General features: G+C 37.2%; 1 protein-coding gene across 1 annotated transcript in view; it reads right to left on the bottom strand.

Moving 5' to 3' along the window:
- LOC145770910 (fibronectin-like) overlaps positions 1–18,949 on the bottom strand; it is a 66,373-nt gene extending 47,424 nt beyond the window's left edge. The window contains exons 1-7 of the mRNA XM_082582654.1: positions 18,876–18,949; positions 18,060–18,221; positions 17,595–17,724; positions 13,824–14,135; positions 2,931–3,209; positions 2,263–2,556; positions 1,710–1,982 (exon numbers count right to left, since the gene is read on the bottom strand). Coding sequence (XP_082438780.1) covers positions 1,710–1,982; positions 2,263–2,556; positions 2,931–3,209; positions 13,824–14,135; positions 17,595–17,724; positions 18,060–18,221; positions 18,876–18,938 — 1,513 coding nt within the window. The 5' untranslated portion in view covers positions 18,939–18,949. The remainder of the gene's footprint in view (positions 1–1,709; positions 1,983–2,262; positions 2,557–2,930; positions 3,210–13,823; positions 14,136–17,594; positions 17,725–18,059; positions 18,222–18,875) is intronic.
- Positions 18,950–21,274: the final 2,325 nt, after the last annotated feature.

The following is a 21,274-nucleotide window of genomic DNA, read 5'->3' as shown; positions in this document are numbered from 1 at the left end:
GACAAACGTGTCCGGTCTGAGCAGCTATCTCGGCGGACAAATTAAGTCTCACGGCGGACACACCAGTTTTAAAGTAGATCGTCATACTTAATCCCTTTATCTTGATAAGCCTTCGCCATTTGAGAACCATAGCTACGGTTTAGGCTTTTCAAAATTTCAGCGAAGTCACTCTGAAAGGCTTTCATCAGACCAACGACGTGCGCTTGACGCCGTGTAGCTGCTAAATATGATGATGATGATAATATGATGATTGTTAAAAATTTAAATTCTATGGACTTTTTGTGTCTGATGCAAATAAATAATAAAAAAATAATCCACCGCATAATTGATTAACTTCCACCGAACGAGGTCGTCTGGCTTCTTGCGTCACAATGCTCTGGGCACGAGTCGGAAAACTTCTACACTAACGCTACTATTTTCTGATGTGCAAAGTTTCACTTAGGCTTTTTTCTTTAGGTTTATTTTTGCGTGTCATGTGAGCGAAAGTGACGAAAAGAATAAACAAAACATTAGAAAAAAGCACAATTATTTTTCCCTCTCCGTGATGCGGTCGCCTCTCCAAAATAGTATCAGTATTCCAGGAGACCATGGCAGGCTCGGAGTTATAATCAGCGCAGTCACGGCTATTCAAACATATGCGCATGATGAGAGCTTCAATAATATCGATCTTTAAAGATGTGCGCCAATCTCCACGAGATCACTGCTTGTCGTCAAGATACGTGTCACCGAGATCTATTCCGTGTCTTTTCTCCAGACCGGCTAGTTGAGGGAAAAGCGTAAATGCGAGCTCTTTTTTAGCGATAAAATATGCTTTTCGTTGTCACTCATATTGTCGATGGCCTTGATGATCGGAAATTGACGGCTTGGGGTAAACGATGTGTTGTGATCTTTGACAGAGCTAATCCTTACATCCGTTGCTCCTTTATTATATGCGTCTATTACCAGTAAATTTCCTAGTAGTAGGTTCATCGCCCTCATTCTCAATTTCAGAAATTTCCCTGGGCCTTTTCTTTCTTACTGTAATACCAAAACTTAAGTTTTGCGGCATCTTGCTGTAGAAGCCTACTCTTATAATCTAATTTTGTAACCAACCTTGCCTTATCAATATTATTCGGAGATCAAAGTTAGACATTGTAACGTAAGACTTGAACTAAGTTGCGCGTGATTAGTGTAGAAGTACCGGTACTCCCATCAATTCTTAGCTAAGAATTCACCTCTGTTACGCTGATTCAATGTCATCAATCGTTGAAGCAACGTAAAATTCGAAAGTTTTTCTGCTTGAATGGAAGCTAAGAGACACAGTATTAACTTTTTCTAGATGCGCGCTTGGAATGCGATAATTTCGCATTCCCAGCGCAAATTATATTCTTGCAACAGTTGTTCGTGCTGTGCAATGAAAATTTGTATCGCCAGTTTCTGCACTATTTTTCAGCGGACAAATATGACCGATCTAGAGGGTACTTCCCGCGGACATCACATGCTGCGACGGCGGACATGTCCGCCGTGAATTTCAAGGCCTGCAGTGAGCACATATCGTCTGTGGGGCAAGCAATCACTCATACCGTTAAAACTTGGTTCTGCTATACAGATGGGACAAGGCTAACAAGGCTAGATGGGACAAACTCACAACAACATAATGCAAAGTGCACTAAATCTAAATCAACCGTCCTTAAACATATCGCCATGTAACATAACTAGATCAAACTTACCTGTATACAAAGAAGCGACATCAGACGGTTCGCTAGACCCACCAGAATTAACTGATGATACTTTGAAACTATATTTTGTGTTGGAAACAAGATCACCGACGACTGTTGCATCTCCTGAAAGCCCAGATTGGTTATAAGTTCCATCAGAAGAAGGTGGGCTCCATGTGACCGTGTAAGTAATCCCACCAAGTCCACCACTAGTCCTATTCCATTGCAGAGATATCGAAGAAGCAGTGTTGGAGGTACTTGTTGGAGCCGATAGCTTTTCAGGAACTACAAATAAGTAACAAAAACAACTTTATAACAATAAACTGGGTAGGGAGTATATTATGAAAGAATCGAAAGTATCGTTTGTACCAAATGCAATTCTCAGAACTAAAATACAAAATAAGACAAGCCATACAAATCCATCAGCATCTAGTTTTATCTTGTCTGGAAATTTTTCGACTGAGTATGATTCTTGCACCATGTGGATCGCTTGCAAATAAGTTTATTGATGTTCAAGTCATGGCACTAATAAATTGGTTATTAAAATATTACGCAAATAGCTCACCTGTGATTCCATCAACTGCACCCGATACTTCACCCGATACTTCACCCTCTCCATCATCCTGATATGTGGCAACCACAGTTATGCTGTATTGTGTGTTAGAAGTGAGGCCGGTGATTGTCCCTGAAGTAGTCGCAGCACCAGCAAATGTCTTGCTTCCATCGTTATGAGCTGGTGTCCATGAAGCTTTGTATCCTGTGATTTCTTTAGCACCACCACCACTTGGTGCTGTCCAACGTATATCAATAGCTGTTGATGTGGTGTCACTCACATTCAAACCAGTAGGTTTCGCAATATCTAAAAACAAGTTCAAAATTAACAATAGTCACCCAGCACTTGAAACAACCAAAAATAAGTTCAAAAGTTACAGCGGTTTTCGGTAACTTTCATAACATCAATCGCTAATTTGTAAATATTCGTCAGCCAACTGAGCCAAGTAAAGGTTGTACGACTTGTACCTATCAAAGCAAGATTATATGTTTCAACAAGTTTATTAAAGCTCGAGTGAGCACAGTTGAGAAAAGATCGTCTTCTAATCGTTACAAAGAAAAAACATTTCAAAGTCACAATGGCCACCATTGTTCACACTCACTAATATCCATTATCCAATGCTTGCCTATTTCCTCTCAGCAATAAAATTAGTGATTCAAAACGTTATGCAAATAGCTCACCTGTGGCTCTATTAACTCTATTCGATAGTTCACCCTCTCCACCCTCATATGTGGCAACCACAGTTATGCTGTATTGTGTGTTAGAAGTGAGGCCGGTAATTTGTCCTGTAGTCGAAGCATCATCAAACGTCTTGCTTCCATCGTTGTCAGGTGGTGTCCATGAAACGTTGTATCCGGTGATTTCTTCAGCATTACCACCCATTGGTGGTGCCATCCAACTTATATTTATAGTTGTTGTTGTAATGTCAACCACAGACAGACCGGTAGGTTTCGCAATATCTGCAAACAAATCAAAAACATTCACGTAAAACTTGTGATGACATAAAAATCAAGACTCATCAAGTGTTTTGGTAACTTCCCAAACTATTGAATGCTGATATGAAAGTAAAAGTTGCACCTAACCAGGAAAGATAAAGCTGGTGGATCACAATACTGGCTTTAAAAATACGACTTAGTGATTAAGCATACAAAAAACAATGGCAAAGGTTCGTATACAAGGACAGGTAAGCTTTATTCTAGAATCAATTGGGAAGATACAAAGACTGGTTCGATAAATCCACAAAAATTTCATCGCACTGACAACTTTCTAATATATAAAAAAAAATGGTTTTCTAAAATATTGCAAACACACAAGATTGTAGAAGCGTTGTTGCATGAAAATTATTCAATATACTAGTGCCTTTGAATTGAAATTAATGATTATATTCTAAAACATGGCGACCTTCATATTCATACACAGGCCATGTCAATGTGCAGCTTCAAGTTTGACTGGAGGCCGATCTGTTAGTAGCCAAAATCGCTAGTACAAGTTGATTGTTCAAGTGTCAGTTAATAAATATAGTCTTTGTGTACATTTTGTGTAATTTTTAGTTACTTTGTGCTATTGTTACCATGGAATTAATGGACTAGATTTAAACACTTGTGCTGGAAATTCAATAAGCGCCTGGCAAAACTGGCCATAGGAAAATATTTATCCCCTGTTTAACGTAAAATTAAGAGTTTTGCGGTGATGTGAGATGCAGTGATCATTCTTTGGCAAGTAGAATTCTCAATTAACTATAATTTGAAAGGAATGTACAATAGATTTAGCTTAAAAGTTCATAACCAAAATTACATGGGCCTTCAGGTCGCACGTTGGCAAAGCCTGTGTAATTGTGTATATAGATCGCTATGTTTTCAAATCTAAACATTACATTTCTATCAACTTCAGCAGCAATTAATGTAAGATAGGGTACGGTAAAATGGTACAACTTTGCCGAGATATCATGAGCTAGCTGAAAATTGTTTGTTGTAAATTTTGTTGGGAGGTAATTCTTGTTGCAATGGCTTATATGGGTTGCAAAGACATGTGCTAATTGTGCTAAAGCATGCAACAACTTAAATTATCAGTAAGTAATCTTTTTCATTATTATTTTTTTGTTTTATTTTGCTGGGCAATGTTGCCCCGAAAGTGGCAACTTTGCCCACAGCTAGTTTTTTAGCTATATTTTACACATTTAGTTGTGGCTCAAGCAATTTTAACATGGTAATCATACAACTTTGCCCACCCCACAAGCAGTGTTTTTAAAAATAACGTACAGTAGAAAAATAACTTTCTGCCCAATTGGTAGGGACTTTATACAATTGGATACCCTTATGGTCGCGATTAGCCACTCCAGGCTTAATAATCGTATATTGAAATCAACTTGTTTATTGAATTGAAATTGCTAACGTAAACAGCAAAGAAATATAAACGACAGTATCATCAATCCTACATCTTTCTGTGACACAGCGGCAACAGTGGATGTTACAAAATAAATTTTTGGATACAAACAGCAGAACGATTACGGTATGATACATGCTTTACAGTTTGTAACAAATTACACAAAAAAGAAAAGATTGTTTCGTCTTGGAAGAACTTGAAATATTGGAAGAACGCGAGATATGGCATCAAAGTTCACAAATGTCTGATCCTCATTCAAGGGCCATGAGTACCTGTCACATGCTTAAGTCACATATTACAAATTGTAGGGGGGGCCTTAAGAATTTGACCTCATAAAATGAATTGGAAAATTTTCTTGTGATTTGGCCCGCGTACAATTTGCTATTGTCACCCGTTGTGTTTCGGGAGATTGAACCAATATTAAATTCCACCACTACCCAATTAGACACCTTCAATTCATCTTTGTTTGGTTTTGGACTCTCATTCAATTTTCTGTTCAACTTCGTCATGGTGAGAGCAATGTGTGGTGTGAAGCTGATGGACTAAAGGAATACCGAAGAACTTATGAACTTGCTTGGATTGAATGAGAATGTTGATAAGTTGACAAAAGCGAATGGAGTGAGGTGGTGCGGGCATGTTTTGAGAAGGGATGAAGATGATGTTTTGAGAAAAGCGCTGGAGTTACAAGTGGAGGGTCGTAGAAAACAAGGAAGACCCAAAAAACGTGGAAAAGAGGAAAGTTGACGGTACACGACAACTGGGCGAGACAAAGTGGGCGATACCCACTTGGGCGAGACCAGGTGGGCGACGAGACAAGTGGGCGACGGACCAGGTGGGCGACGAGTCAAGTGGGCGACGAGCCAAGTGGGCGACAGACCAAGTGGGCGACGAGCCAAGTGGGCGACGGCCAAAGTGGGCGACGGAATCGAAAGTTTAGCCGTTCGGAAAAAATATGACTTTTAATTTTTACTTTAAAATACAATGGTTGATTTGTAGAAAGGAAGCCATGAGAGTTCTCACGCTGAGTTTCACGAAGCATTAGAAGCAACATTTTCATTATTTTTTGTGTAATAGCGCTTTGCATTGTGATATCATCTTGTCACATTATTTTGCAATTTGCGGCGTCAGGGTTAATCGTGAAGCTTAAGAGAAACCTCTCAGGAAAGAGACAAACGAATGGCCAAAGAGTGGTTTAAGTCAGTTACGAACGTTCCCTAACCGTTATCAAAGCTTGTCAGTATAAAATATGACTTTTAATTTTTACTTTAAAATACAATGGTTGATTTGTGGAAGGGAAGCAATGAGAGTTCTCACGCTGAGTTTCACGAAGCATTGGAAGCAACATTTTGATTATTTTTTGTAGTCTAGTAATAGCGCTTGCTGTTTGATGTTAATTTGCATTGTGACATCATCTTGACACATTATTTTGCAACACACAATCCAGTCTCTGAATATTATAAACACTTGCGGTAGGTCACTAGGTCAGCCAGTGGTGAGATCTTAACTACTAAGTAGCTGGTTTGGTAGGTACATGCATTAGACATTTGAATGTTTGTAGTGATTTTCAAGCGAAACAGAAGTTTTTAATTGTTGTTCGAGTGTGTTATTGTTTAAAATACATGTAAAAACTTACATACGAATCATTAACTACGGAGATTAGCATAAATTTGATGCTCTAAAAATAATCCATTAAAACAAAATTGTTGACAGAATATCTAAAACTAAAGTCATATTTTTCAATTTTTAGGTCATAAACAAAATGGCCCTAGTAATGACTGTCAGTCACAATGTGTTCTGTAAACTGCTGATGCGGCTACGCAGCGTCTAGACTAGAGCATTCGGATTAAAGTTTTATTGGTACTTTCACATACAACATTGTAAATGTAAGTTAATGGCAAGTCTCTATGAGACATTGGATTTTCCGCGCACATACGATTTATAGCGTCAAGAACACTAATTGTGCGCTGTTTTTTTTTTTCGGTCATTGACCGATTTTTTAGAAAAATGTCCGAAAAAAATATAGCCTAGCCAATTCGGTCAAAATGTGCAAACAAATATATAGTCAATTCGGCCAAGTGTTGCAAGGTTGAGTTTCGCTGATGAACGTTGAAGAAACGTTTGTCTGTTCCAACTTTTCTCAGGTAAAACACGACAACGTTTCTCAGCGAAACTTAATGTTGTAGCGAGTCAGAAAGTGCAAATTTTGGTTTGTATCAGCTACTTGAAAGGAAATATTTTCATCAGAAAAAATGACCGAAATAAATAAAAAATGAACGAATTTTTACAAGTCATTTCGGACAAATGACCGAAAAGTCTCAGCGAAAAAAAAACAAACAGATTGCGCGTGCTATGTTGGTGGCTGCAGCGTTTTTATTAGCATCGATGGTGACCGGAAGTTTTTGCAACATACTCCATCGATAATGATGTTTGAAATTCTTGATGATACGTTGGTCTAAAAGATGGATAAAAGAAGTTGTGTTTGCTGGAAATAAAACACAACTTCTACTTGCTTAAGGTGAACTTTGTCGATGTTGTTGTTACGATGGTTGTTCAAGAGCTTTTCCCGTGCCTTCCATATCCGTGAAATTTGCGCCTGTGCCACATCAAATTTTGCTGCAACAACTCTCTGCGGCGTTTCCCTTTCTATCTCTTTGATTACAATTAGGCTACTCTTACTACCACTCTTTGACCTTTCGTTTGTTTCTTTTCTGAGGGGTTTCTCTTAAGCTTTACGATAAACCCTGACGCCGCAAATTGCAAAATAATGTGTCAAGATGATGTCACAATGCAAATTAACATCAAACAGAAAGCGCTATTACTAGACTACAAAAAATAATGAAAATATTGCTTCCAATGCTTCGTGAAACTCAGCGTGAGAACTCTCATTGCTTCCCTTCCACAAATCAACCATTGTATTTTAAAGTAAAAATTAAAAATCATATTTTATACTGACAAGCTTTGATTAACGGTTAGAGAACGTTCATAACTGACTTCAACCACTCTTTAGCCATTCGTTTGTCTCTTTTCTGAGAGGTTTCTCTTAAGCTTCACAATAAACCCCGACGCCGCAAATTGCAAAATAATGTGTCAAGATGATGTCACAATGCAAATTAACATCAAACAGCAAGCGCTATTAGTATTACTAGGCTACAAAAAATAATGAAAATGTTGCTTCTAATGCTTCGTGAAACTCAGCGTGAGAACTCTCATTGCCTCCCTTCCACAAATCAATCATTGTATTTTAAAGTAAAAATTAAAAGTCATATTTTTTCCGAACGGCTAAACTTTCGCTTCCGTCGCCCACTTTGGCCGTCGCCCACTTGGCTCGTCGCCCACTTGACTCGTCGCCCACTTGACTCGTCGCCCACCTGGTCCGTCGCCCACTTGTCTCGTCGCCCACCTGGTCTCGCCCAAGTGGGTATCGCCCACTTTGTCTCGCCCAGTTGTCGTGTACCGAAAGTTGAAGAGGAAAGCAGCAAGGTGGGCTTGAAAAGAGAGGACGCTTTAGACCAGTGGTTCTTAACCTTTTTTTCCCCAGCGCCCCTTTTCAGAGATTTCCATGGTCTGGCGCCCACCATAATATAAGGGCTGTAGCTTACTAATGACATTTTCTTCCAAGACTATAAGGCTAGCCTACAGCCAGTAGTAATTAGTTATTAGTTAGTAAGAAAAAACTAGTTTAAGCCGATGTTAGTTTTAATACTAAAAAATCAGCACAGATGTGCCTTAAGGCTCTTAACTTAAAAGTCTTAAGGCACATCTCTGCTGATTTTTTAGTAGTTAGTAAGAGTTACACTAATAACCATTATTGACTGACTATTATTATGACCAGTCCTTATGGTTTGCTTGCACTGCCTGCCCGCTGTCCCTGCCAAAAGCTGACCACAAAATGCCATTTACTTACTACAAGGAAAGGGAAACAATGCCCATTATCAACAACAAAGGCCATGCACAACACCATCCGACGTCCACGCTTGTCGGATGGTGTTGTGCATTGTGCTGTATAGGCCAACATAGAATGCTCTGAGAGAGAATCACTACTTCCCTTGTTAAACACAATCTCTATACTGTATATAGCTCCTCATCCTCTGTGGATTCTCGTACCCCCAGCAGAACTACTAAAGCAAATTTGCAGTAAGGAAAATATCGTTACACCTTCTGAATGTAGCGCCCCCTATAACGCCCCCTGAATATTTCCGCCCCTCTAAAAGTTAACAGCGCCCACTAGGGGGCGGTAGCGCCCAGGTTAAGAACTACTGCTTTAGACAGATCGATGTGGAGGCAGGGTGTGAAGGCGATTGCGGCACTTTGAGGTGAACCGGCCACCCTCGGTAACGGGGACACACCGGATTAAAACTGGAGTACACTACCACTACTTCGTTAGATGTCATATAGTGCCAAAATGTGGTGATTTGGAATGTCAACCTGGTAGACAGCACTAGTGATGGAGCAAGCTGTAGCCCTGGAACCAGAGCTGTGTGCAAGCTTATCCTAAAAATTATAACTAAACATTGTAAACAACAGAGAAAAAATCATAGCTTTCAATCCAGCTTGTTTCTGCTGGTTTTAAAACTGCTAGCAATCAGAGATTTAGCTGAATGAGGTATCACCTCATATCCATGATGTTATTTTAACCAAGCAGCAATGTGTCTCTTAGTGACCTGTAATTAAGTTTATGACCTAAGGTACAAACTTTATAAAAGTTATATGCAAGAAATAGGCAGTTGGTGTTCACTGGAGTGATCATGAGGAGTGGGCAAAGTTGTACCCAAAGCACAAAATAAGGGGTCACAACGACTAAAATGCCCACAAAAATATCAAACTTCTTCGAATTTAATAAAAACTCATTTGCACATACTCATGAATAAATACAGAAGCTTTGCATACTGCAAACACTCTGCATGAGTAAATGACCTTTGACCCCCATGTGAAATTTCCGACACAACACATAGTTTTTGCATTTTTTCCCTTGCATTTTCATTTGGAATTAACTTAATGAAAATAATCTTAAAAAGCTTTTTTTTCTGCTGAAACAATTGATAAAATATTCATATTTAACAATATCATCCACTAAACAAAACCAATAAAACATGAAAATCGTATTGTGATCATTTTGTCACAAATTTCGGGCAAAGTTGTCCACCCTGGCAAAGTTGTAAGGTTTTACGTTACTCTTTTTCTTATACAACTACTGAATTAAGTAATTTCATCGATTTGTTAAGTTAGTGTTCAGCACTGCCGCTGCTTTATTTTCCAAGACTTTTTTATTCGAAGAAAATCAGTCTTTTCAGTTTTGGTGTGATTAGAACTCTCCACAGTTGAGTGTTACCCATGAACAAAGAAACATTTGTGACTGTCAACGGATTGCCAGAACATCATGCTGTAAATATCCAAAACACAATCGCTCACAGCCGATATTAATACATCAGTGTCATCACTGATAGTGTGCTGTGAAGTGTGTAAGATAAATACTAGGGTGTGGCTGGTGCCTACCAAAAATTAAATACTTTACTAAATCAGCTCTTCTTTTGGTATACTCTGTGGATGGGTGATACAAACTCACCTGCACAATTTCAGCTGATTTCGACAACATTTAGGTGTAGCACACGGGATTTAAAGATTGCGCAATCACACGGCACCGAAAATAGTCAAAAATCGCTTATTTTTTAGCATTTTTCAATAATACAAGCATATTCTCAACTATAAAATGTATTATTGGCCTATGTCAAAGTAAGTATTGTTTGCATTATAATATTTGGGTATTATTGTGATAATTTATTTGCTTTTTCACCTAATTTTCATAAATTTTTGGTATTTTTTTTCGTCGAAGCAACAAAAAACTTTGATTTTTGAAAATTTGTCATTTCATACAGACACAGTAGGCCTACTACACAAACACAGTTAAAACCAATATTAAATATAATACACATTAGCATAGCAACAATGTTTATGATGTATACAGAAACCAGGTTTTTAAACTATCCCCAGAGGAACGTTCCTCGTTCACGCTGGTTAGGAAGAACCTTTCGATCGTTTTCATCAACTTGAAGAATCAAAGAGAAATAAAACAAAGTAACTTCAGCGGGTTTACCATGATGTATTACATACACAAATATAATTATAATTAAAAATAAACTCTAACGTTTTCGACACATCATGTTAAACTTGCTGAAGTTACTTTGTTTTATTTCTCTATGGTTCAACAAAGCAAACTCTCTACCAAAGCTTTAACTTGGAGAATGTTCTGATACTTTTCTTCAGTTTTGGAGTGATGTAAGAAATCAGAAGCAAGCTTCACCCCTCTTACAGCAGTACCATTTGAAACATTCACTATTGATAATAGCTTTATACTTTGTTGATAAGAAGCATCAGACTCCCAACTTTCAACGGGTAGTTCAAGGAATGCTGTATCAATTTTAAACAAATCAAAAAACATCCATGAATCAGCGCTGACAAATTGATCTAAAGAAGATGACGATGATACCTCCTTCAGAAACTGGGGTTTTCCATAACCTTTTTCAGCAGCGAAACCAATTCGGTTGATGAATTTTATACCTTTGTCAAAGCTCTTAAAGTTTTGTTGCAATTTTTTCCTTTGAAGACAAGTTAACCTTTGAACTAAACAGGGAAAATGGTATCAAATCTTCTGTAAGGTACCAGTGATGCTTTGCAAATGACGCAATTGCGATAGTGGAAATTTCTTCATCAACGTCTTTATATTACATTTTTTTCAATTCAGTTCTAATCTTGTTTTCAAAAAGAACAATCTTAATTGTATTATATACAAAACTCGTGCCCCATCCACCGTGCCTGATGAAGTGCACCAGGCTTTAGCATCGTGTAATTATCAAGTTCCACTAAGTTTGAGCCAGCGTTTATCAATGAAAGATGCAACATCTCTCTGTAGTCATCCCTGCACCAAAATCTCGTATTTGCAGCCATCATAGAGGTAGCTGTTTCAATTGGTTGTGCTTTACAGTCGTATAAAAACTCTGCATTATTAACATCTTTCCAATTGAAAACATTCAATTCTGCAAAATCCTGATTTGTAATACTGTCCCAGTTTGTTCTAAAGCGATTAAATAAAGTTTAATTTGGTCCTCTGGATGCTTCTGATTGCTGCTTTAGCCTTTTCTGAACCCATGGGGACTTCATCAGCTCCTGATGTTCTCTTGTTCAAGCGCTTCAAAACAAGATGGCAGTTTATTGACCAGACTGCATTTGAAGACTCGTCAACTGATGATTATACAGCCAATGCTGTGATTGACATCAATAATGAGATGGTGAATGTCTTGGAGACGGCTGTGAAAGTCACTCAGCCAAGAGATGACTACATAGAACTACTGGAGCTGGTAATTATTTTTCTTTGAGCTGTCCCTCCTCAAGGCATTCACTTTGTAGCTCCCGGAGCCATGCACCAATGGATGGCAAAAGTGATCTACACTTTCAAAGTCTGGATTATTCTTTCACAGTTTAAATTGACAGCATGCCAAGGATTGCAGGAACTCTGCATATTTTCCCATATCTACGTTGAAGCATGGGCAACAACGAGCATTGCTGTAAAGGCCCCAAGAAAGAACCTAAAGCTGCTGAAGCATTTGCAGAAGTATCAAACGATTAATGCCGACATATCCAACGCTACAGTGAAAAAGATTGCAGGCCAACTGTGGTTACTTTCTGAGTAGTTGGTTGCCTTGGCGTTGTTTGATGACGTTTTGGACAATGGCTTGGACAAGATGGTTGTGGCTCAGAAAGAGAAAAAAGGGGAAGAAGAGCCATTTAAGCGTGCAACTATTGACATAAAACTCATTCAAGAGAAGACTGTAATCGACTTTATGATGAGGAACTCAACACTTCTTTTCAAGAACTTGCGTCTTTTGGTTGGTTTCTTGAATATCCGGCAGCTCAGTGGAAGGATCAGCCTAGCTTCAAAAAGCTTCATCAGCACATTGGCTGTCACCAATGACCAGTTACTGACCATGTTAAACATGGCGTTGCCTTAGTTAAGGATTTGTCTGGCCCTCTCACAAAGAACGAGGAGCAACTGCAGTTTGCATTGAGAGTAGTTGCTGACCACCATAAAAAGTTTCCTAACATCCTGAAGCAGACCTTACTGGGCAACAACAAGTGATATTTTTCATCATGACACCCCTGCCGATGAGCATTGAGCAGCTAATACCCACTGTTAAAGAACACATGGGGGGGGACCCAGGCATGCGAGCGTTGGGCAGAGAGCAACTATGGAAGTGCTTATGTGTTCTATACCTCATCTGGGTGGAATTTCGGATCCATTGAGCCACCTCTAAACATTAATGAATATCAATGAAATTTTCCTCTTGGTGTTTTTTAACCAAAAGGAACGTTTTGGCAGGGTCGGACCAACACTTTTCCAAAATAATTTTTTTTAGTGTGCAACTAAGGATCACCCTATTTAACATAAGGCCAATAATACAATTTATAGTTGAAAATATGCTTGTATTATTGAAAAATGTTAAAAAAACAAGCGATTTTTGGTGCCGCGTGATTGCGCAATCTTTTAATCCCGTGTGCTACACCTACATGTTGTCGAAATCAGCTGAAATTTTGCAGGTGAGTTTGTATCACCCATCCACAGAGTATGCCAAAAGAAGAGCTGATTTGAATAACATAAGGGCACCAGCCACACCCTAATAAATACTGATAGTTACTTTTTTGGTTTGGTTGTGAATCTGTATCCTCGCACGAACAAAGCCTTGATAGTTTATTGTTGATTGTTTCGCATACTTGTGGAGGCTCAACCGTGCTCCCAATATATAAACGATTACTGTTACCCAGCCTGGTACTGTTATGAGAAATGCTTGATTTTCGGTGTGGCATATTTTAACAAAATCAGTTTTCGTCATGCCAGTCTCAGCAACAAACAATATCTAGCAAAACATCTCAGAACAAATCGTCACAATTCAACGAGATTTGACCTTGGAAATACGTTGCTTGACGGCACACAGCAAGAGAGTGGTACATAATTGCTTGATCTAACCGTTGTTGACTAATTCAGAATGTGCATACGTGTGTGCATTTGCTCATTTATCTCTTGCATTTCTAACATTTGAACAGTTCAGGACCATTTAGTGTACGACTTCTCATTTGCTTTCCTTCGATGGTTCATCCAAAGTAAAACAAATTGAAATATTAAAATCATACAAAAGGCTCACCAGTTCTCCCATTACCGGAAGGACTTGGATCACTGACGGTGTCGGAAGAGTTTGTCAATGACACAACACTGACGATTTCATACTTTGTGTTAGATGGGAGATTTGATAATGTAATGAGTGTTACAGGACCAGATTCATCAGCGGCTTCTGTAGATTTCTTAGTCTGTTCACTGCCACCTGCAGCCTTGTACGTCACATTGTAATTGACAACACTAACTTGTCCAGCGGGGCCTGTATCCTCATTATCCCACTCAACATCAATCTGAGATGACGTCGTGGAAGTCACACGAACATTCGTTGGAGCAATGGGACCTGCACGAAAACATGATTGTTTAGACTTTAGAGACAACAGAAGTTATCAATTTTGCATTGAATAAACTTTTCATAAAGTCAAATTAAAGTAAAAATGTTCAGCACTTTTAAATAAGATACTGTAGTATGAACACTTTGAAAAGCTGGTTTGTCGTCTAGAACATGTGGTTGTAAGGAAAAAGATGGCTGATGGTTCCAAATACTTCTCCATCGCCTCTCTTCAGGGCTTGTCTCCAGAGTCTACTCCATTGTGACGACAAGCTTCGTGATAGAGTTAGTTCAAAATTACGTAAGTCATAACCATCTTTTTCTCGTCAAACCATTTCAAATTAAAATTAATTGTCATAACAACATCTCGTCACCAAACAATGAGAGATATTCTGAGTGATGCATATATGTATTTAATGCTTATGATATGCTTTGAAACCTCAACAGCCAAAGTTCTTCTGCAATCTACAATCTACATCTTATAGGTTTGGTTCATAGTGCAAAAAAAAAAACATTAAACAATAGGAAATTTGGAACATCATAGTTCATTTCACAATAGCGTTAGTCCAACGGGTTAGTCACAGGAAAGTATTTGTTCAGTGATCAATAAAATGTTACCGTTGCGGCTACAATCTGTGTGCAGTGAAAAGTTAAACAATAATTTTCCATTAGCAAAAATGTAACTTGACATGGTCGTCTCTGATATGCTTCCGTGTACTACTCAGGACGTTTTTGGTAAACTTTGTGCAAAAGAGCATTGGATAAACGATGTGAAAAATTTTAAACATACACACATGAAACATTAAAGTTTCCATGTACTACTCAGGACGTTTTTGATACACTTTGGTACTGTACAAAAGAGCATTGAATAAACGATGTGAAAAGATAATAACTTCGGTTAAAAGTGCTGTGAAAACTTTTAATTATACCTAAACAAAACAGTATACATAAAAACTAAATTTGCAAAACACAAGTAACAAAATACTCTCTCCAATCAAGATTTAACCTGACACACACTTTATTCTGAACTTTCCATAGTGGTGTTTAATACCGATAAACTTATAAAAATTACAACAGTAGCAAAAGTTAATTAACAATCTCATAAACTGTGCTAGCTGTCTCCCTGAATTGAACAAAACATTGTTGACTTGTGACTAGCTCACTATTTTGATGGTAACTTTCTTTCGGTAACTATCAGTTAGGTAACTTCAGTTCAGCAAGTTTTCTTCTCATGCGCATACAGCTTTGTTCTTTCCCTCCTCTATGCATTCCTTTATTCTCCTGAATACAATGTATAAATACTTTCTGCATGATACAATATTTTCTGATGAAGCATACAATATTTGTAGTTTTAACATGATCTTGCTCATTGGCGTCGACTTTTGTACTGAAGTAAGCCAATTCCAGGGGGCAAGAATTTTCAGCTAATTTTGAAAGCAATTTCTAAAAGTTGTCAATTTTCAGCCTAAACGATTATAATGTGGACCCGCATGTCAGTCTGTTGTGATTGTCGTGCAAAATTCTGCGCATTATTCAATTTGGCTGTAATTGCGTAACGTTGACCAAACGCCTTAGATGACACACAACCTTCTAATTTGGCGACGGCAATTGTCGAGTTAATAGGTAAATGCTGAAGTAGACTAATCGTACAGAATATATATCGGCAAAGAAATTACCAACGTAAATTTCCAACATGGTATTAATTAAAGAAACCCAGTCAGTAAATCAACTCTTTTCAAATTGATTCACCGCCTGTAAACGTTGAATCAATGTAAAAAAGGGCTGATGTCCGCAAACAATTGGATAACCGAGGCGAAAAAACGTGTCCAGTAGAGGAAAGGAAAATTGTAACTAACGTTGGTGTCATTAAAAACAGGTGGAGAAGGGCAGCCATGAAAGATCAAAACAACTGGGTTCAAACAAAACTTGATCAGTGAAGTGCGCGATGAAGACTCCTCATCATGTTCTTGAAGCAGAGATACTTGTAATGTGTGAGAATTCAATCGAGAAATCATAAACGAAAAGATGTTCAATCATCTTATCGCAAATATAAATATTGCCAATTTGACGTTCTCAACATTTGCTTCTTCAATGTTTGTGCCGAAATCATCGCACAATTTAAAAATACTTATGCAAGTTACTGTTAAACGATGAAGATTGAATATTACCGTTGTTGGTGGGTGTGGTATCGCTTTAAACTTTTCAAGCTTTTTTACTTTATTTTCTCGTATTTTTGTGTAAAACTTTTTGTGTGATCAGGTTCCTGCATTAGCGACGTCTATATCGCTATTATTACCTAGCCAACATTACACCGTTGTTTCATGCGGCCGATAAGGTTTAAGATCGATTGCAACGATCATCGATAGTTACGTTACAATGAGAACGATTAGGCTATATACGCAAAAATAGAACGATCGCTTAAAACAGCTCTTTCTGTTTTTTGGGTAGTGAATACTATTTTCCAAAAACCAGTTATTTTGTTTCGTGAACTTTGCATATTGAACAACCGCATAAAGTTTAGAATCGACGAGAAATCATTAAATTTGAATATCCAATTTGAATCCTGGCAAATAAACGTGTTCAAAGGTTTTACTTCGGCAATTGCCGACTCCATTTCGCAATCCGTAATTTTACGTTGGCAATCATTTTTGTCGTAATAAAAATATGCCTAGTTTGAAGGCTGGACACAAAACCAATACCCTTGCATGCTTATACTCAGTTAAATACAATGCATTGAATGTTCTTCGTTCAGGATTGAATTCGTTGGTCAAACAAAACTATCACCACAAAACAAATAAGTGAAGAGAATGAAAAAATGCAACAGCTTTTGTTACCAAAATATTGTGGCGATTTTCGTTTCACACACTCTTGATAAATAGCTTGAACGGTTTTTGCGAATTTAACTTAATTCTTGCTAGCCTGTTAGGCTACATATTGCCAAAAATCGTAACAGACTTTCCAGACGAGCTAAAGTTGCCACAGAACGATCAGACTCGCAACCTTTGTCACAAGACATTTGGCGAAGCCGACTTTTTGAATTTGAACAAAAGTAACTTGTACATTCGCGGAAACAGTAAAACCAGCAGTGTTCTTATAAAGTTGTTAATATTAACAAAAAAACCGAGGGGTCAGATATATCTCACCCCCTTATGTCTCAGACCCGAAGAGACACTGCCCGCTGCCCCCGGGTAATCGACGCCTATGGTCTTGCTAAACCTCTTTTTCTGCTTATTATAATGTAGTTTTAGTCTAGTTGGCTGCATAAGTAAATATGACAACAAATCCAAAGTAAGATTTACATCGTGAACCTGACTTATGAGCGCATCTTCCAGTATTTTATCCACACAAAAGCAACATAACTTTATTAAAGAAACTGAAAAGTATTGTCACCATGATATGATTGCTGGACGAACATAAATGTTGTGTTTGTCAAAACATAAAACTGTTCACCATAAAATGAGTGAGATATACCTGTATACGCAGGTGAGATTTGTGCAGCATCGTTGGTTGTACGGATCTCGCTAGCATCATACTCAAACACCAATATTGTGTAGCCTGTTCTAGGTTGCAAGGGTTCTTCATCAGTCATATTTATGGTGTGCTGAAATGTATTTATATCCTCACTCATGATGTCTCCAGTTAATCAATCGTTCCGATAAATCAGTTTCTAATACAACTCAGCAAATAAAACAACAAAGCAGACCCTAATAGCGACCCAGGAAAGGGCACATAATTAAAAAACTCATTAATATTTTTTTTATTTGAAGCTTTCTCATGCATACCAAGAACACTGCATTTAAAATTATGGATGATATCATAAAATTATAAATCACCAAAAGTTCTAAAAATGGAGCAAAAAATATGTAACTTTAGTGATAAATAAATCCCTGAAACATCACAATAAAACAAACATCAAAATATTTTAAAATAACTTACAGGTGAAGTAGAAAATCCAGACTCAGTTGGTTCAGACATGTCACCGCTATCCAATGAAACAGTTTTGACTTTGTACCGCATTGTAGGAATTGGATCCCATGAGATCACAATAGAAGTTGAATAAGCCATTGTCACTTTCACATTTTTCGGTTCCTGACAATTCTGCATAAAACAGTCTTATATTCAATATCAATCACACAAATCAAATCACAACTCTCTTGAAAAACAGCATCAAGCAATAAACAAGCTTTTTTGGCCATGTCAGGGCAAAAAAAGAAAAGATAGGAGGAAAAAATTACAACACTCTGCTTTTTGTGAAAAGATCATTTGAAGGAAAATGAGCTCATGGAAAAACAGCGTTTCACTTTCCAGCTTTCCTCAGTAATCTCAAGGATCATCTTCACATTACAACAACAACAATTTTTAATACAGTCAAATACCTGGATAAATGAAAAGAACTATGTATGAACGTGAAAACCTGGAACACACAGGTATGGTATACAAAAAAGAACAATGTTCAATATATACCAACTTCTCTCAATGACTTTGACACTGTCTACATATAATTCAAGTTTTCTTCCTAACCATTCCAATTTGCATAAATATATATTAACTGGTTTAGGACCCGTTATGAAGTTAAATATGACAAAAGCAGTAGAAATAACTTGCAATAAATCATAATAATCATTAAGTAAAAAAGATGGCTCCTAGTATGAACATCATATGCAAATTTTTCTTGAAATTGTTTCATGTTGCAACCAATGCCACACTTTTGTTCACGTAACTGTCCAAAACATGAAATAAGAATATACTTACAATTGAAGTTATCATGGTTTCAAATATTAAAATACACAGTAGTATTTGCATAGCACCAGCCATCCTGCACAGAAGTTGTCTTTGTTAAAAAAAACCTAAAAAAACAAAATGCTTTTGATTAATCATTGTTCAAATGTACTTTTCAAACAAAAAATTTACAACAATTTGACGATAAACAATGCAACAGTTTGCAACACATCATACACTATATGAGAATGTTATAGTCCTTAAACTTAGTGCAATAAACTTTAGTCACATAGGTTGTTCATATATTCATTGAGCAACACTGCCAATCTGAAAGCAGAGAATGCTTGCGTTGAAACTTAAAAAAACAAAAGATTCTTGAAGTTTGGTTAAGCACTTTATCATTCCCAATGGAATGCATATCTTCATGTTTCCTCACTTGTAGCGGATGACATATAATATATATAAATAATAAATATGCACAAGAAAACTTTTGTAATAGGACAGATGACGGATATACCATATAGCCTATATACTAGGGTGATTCATAAATTGAAATTTTTTTTAATTCAATGGGGCACCCTCTTGTATCATGTCAATACCTGAAAAAATAATCCTGTCAAATTTTAGGGCAATCGAAAGCATTTTTAAGGTTGCTACCGACTTTGAAAGCTGCACATAATACACAAATGGGTCATTCCATGTCAACTCAACAGGGTGTGCAAGCTCGACCCTCTTAGATTTTCTTGAAATTCACACTATAGTTTCATATTGATGTACTGTATAATGAACACAAAAAAAATTCAGCTCATTATCTCAAGAGTCAAGACGTTTAGAAATTATAGCCCTTCAAAGTCACCAAGGTCCCTCAAAATGCGTTCGCATGTAAATTTTCCTCCATGTTTAGGTCTTCATAACTTTCAATCTAAAGCATTTACGCAGCTGAAATTTGGTATTCTGATTAAGAAGCAGCCCTACTTTTCATATCTACCACCAAAATTGCTAATTTCAAATTAGTTTTAGATGTAGAACCTTTCAAAAATTGAATTTTTTTACATTTGAAATTTTTTTATCAATTTTTGATGTCCGCTATCTTCCAAACCAATAGTCACAGAACTACCATTTTGCATATCATTAATTTATACTAGTTGGATGAAGCCCGAACCATCTTTACACCCTCCAAACTTCAATAATTTCACATTTGTTTGGTGTCAGTCTCATGGGGGTTAATTACCAACTAGTATAGATTAATGATACGCGAAATGGTGGTTTTGTGACTATTGGTTTGGGAGATAATGGACATCAAAAATTGATAATTTTTTTTCAAATACAAAAAATTTCAATTTTTGAAAGGTTCTATATCTAAAACTAATTTAAAATTAGCAATTTTGGTGGTAGATATGAAAAGTAGGGCTGCTTCTTACTCAGAATACCAAATTTCAGCTGTGTAAATGCTTTAGATTAAAAGTTATGAAGACCCAAACATGGAGGAAAATGTATATGCGAACGCATTTTGAGGGACCTTGGTGACTTTGAAGAGCTGTAATTTCTAAACGTCTTGAGATAATGAGCTGAAATTTTTTTTGTGTTCATTGTATATCAATATGAAACTTTAGTGAGAATTTCAAGAAAATTTAAGAGGGTCGAGCTTGCACACCCTGTTGAGTTGGCATGGAATGACCTATATATTTGTGTATTATGTGCAGCTTTCAAAGTCGGTAGCAACCTTAAAAATGCTTTCGATTGCCCTAAAAATTTGACAGGATTATTTTTTCAGGTATTGACACGATACAAGAGGGTGCCCCAATAAATTAAAAAAAATTTCAATTTATGAATCACCCTACTATATACACATTTTGACTGTTAACAAAAAGATGGGTGCTGTTTATTTACACACAACTTTTAGTACAGTAGCCTAATTCTTTATTTTAATATTGGCAACATTATTATGTTGTGCGATGGGAAAACCACCAAACGAAACACCAATTCGGAAACAAAATTACAATAAAATAAAACTGTTAATTTTCTCTGAAATTAATCCCGTCTGGTAGACTAACCAACATAGACAGGAAAACCGTTTGCAAATGGTTAATTAATATAAACGGATTAATTTTTTCAATCTGACTCTCTGTTGCAGTTCATTAATATATTGTTTTTTTTTCATAGAAATTTATACTAAAGTTTTGAAACTAGTACAGTAAAGTCAGGACCACTGGCGCCGACTTACAGGGGTACGGGGTGGCCACGCCACCCCGTAACCGCTGTGGCGGGGAAGCAGCCACCGCGTTTAGGTTACATTACTTACTGCAAATAAATGCAATTTGAACGGACGTTTAAATCTTTTTTTGATCATTGGTTTTCGCTTCAAGTCAACGTAAAGCAAGAGGTAAACCAATACAGTATTGCGAAGAAAATGATTATTTTTGTCACAAGCA

This window comes from Aplidium turbinatum, chromosome 5, assembly GCF_918807975.1.
Source record: "Aplidium turbinatum chromosome 5, kaAplTurb1.1, whole genome shotgun sequence".
NCBI classification, from domain to species: domain Eukaryota; kingdom Metazoa; phylum Chordata; class Ascidiacea; order Aplousobranchia; family Polyclinidae; genus Aplidium; species Aplidium turbinatum.
This window is presented reverse-complemented; position numbering and strand designations above follow the sequence as displayed.